Here is a 1,227-nt window from a genome sequence, read left to right as displayed (position 1 = left end):
GGTTAAGTTATAAATCAGATTTTGAATTATTTTTATCACGACGTCTAGAATGTTTAAAAAATACTAGAAACTAAAAGGGATAAAATATAAAACAAATTATAAGTAAAAATGTCACACTGAAATACAGTGTTTTGATTGTATCGTAACCGCAAGTTGGCAACAATACAAGCATGAAATGAGAAGTGATAAATCCTTAACACTATAGCAAGTAAAAATAACATTTATGTTAAACGCATTTTATTTTGCTTTCCAAAAGAATGAGCATGATTTAACGTCGTTCGGAGAGTAATTTTGGTTGGGTTTTTAAAGTCATTCTTATCTGGCCCAAGAACAGATCCAATTGTGACGTTACTCTAAAATTGGCTCTATACTTTTCGCAGTGTTCAAGGAATATTGGGTACAAATGTTCTAGGACAGCGTGATCCAAAGTCGGGAATAGATGGTGCAGAGCATGGTGTCCAAACAACGTCATCACCTTGAAGTGGCTATCATTTACGTCCTTTCTATCCATTACTGCTTCTAGTTCATGCATACCCCAATCCGGCGTGACGTCGCTAAAAAGATTAGTTTATTGTAATAATTTAGGAATAATTCGAAGACAAACAAGGCAACAAACAAAGTATAGAAAATAGCTGATATTATACCTGACTTCATCTCCATCCTTAAATATGTCGGGATGGTGGTGGGCAGCATTTGAACCGATCGAGAAGAAAACGTAGCTTGCAGTGCAATTTATCCACAACCAAGTATATACAGCATCATAGAATGAAGAACCACTAGTCACATATATCCACAAAGGCAGCAAAAGCCCAATAACATCGTGCCAGCGATAATGTTGCTTAAAGAAGTTGGGACGAAGGAAGTTTAGAGAAAATCTGTAATAATTACAAAGTACATGAAAAATGCAAAAAAAAAAAATCATCATACTCATAAATATTATATAGCTAACGGATATTTGTTAAGAGATCATCTCGAGTTGTATAAATTCTAAAGATAGCCATAATAGATAAATAGATATATCAAAATCATGGTGGACATTTAGAATTTTGTAACATGTCCTATTTTACTCAGATACATAATTGAAAATATCCGCATTACTATTTGAACAGATGTAAGAGTTTAAGATAGATTAATACATGTACGCATATTTATTTTAATATACTTAGTCTGGCCATAAATACTGTTACACTTAATTATAAAAAAATATTACATTTGAATTTCGAATCT

At 32.4% G+C, this 1,227-nt stretch overlaps 1 protein-coding gene across 1 annotated transcript in view; it reads right to left on the bottom strand.

Annotated features, from left to right (window-relative positions):
• Positions 1 to 268: 268 nt before the first annotated feature.
• LOC119838275 (cytochrome b5-related protein-like) overlaps positions 269 to 1,227 on the bottom strand; it is a 4,939-nt gene continuing 3,980 nt past the window's right edge. Inside the window, exons 4-5 of the mRNA XM_038364143.1 lie at positions 645 to 875; positions 269 to 554 (exon numbers count right to left, since the gene is read on the bottom strand). Coding sequence (XP_038220071.1) covers positions 269 to 554; positions 645 to 875 — 517 coding nt within the window. The remainder of the gene's footprint in view (positions 555 to 644; positions 876 to 1,227) is intronic.

The sequence above is a fragment of the Zerene cesonia genome, unplaced genomic scaffold, assembly GCF_012273895.1.
Source record: "Zerene cesonia ecotype Mississippi unplaced genomic scaffold, Zerene_cesonia_1.1 Zces_u002, whole genome shotgun sequence".
Lineage (NCBI taxonomy): Eukaryota > Metazoa > Arthropoda > Insecta > Lepidoptera > Pieridae > Zerene > Zerene cesonia.
This window is presented reverse-complemented; position numbering and strand designations above follow the sequence as displayed.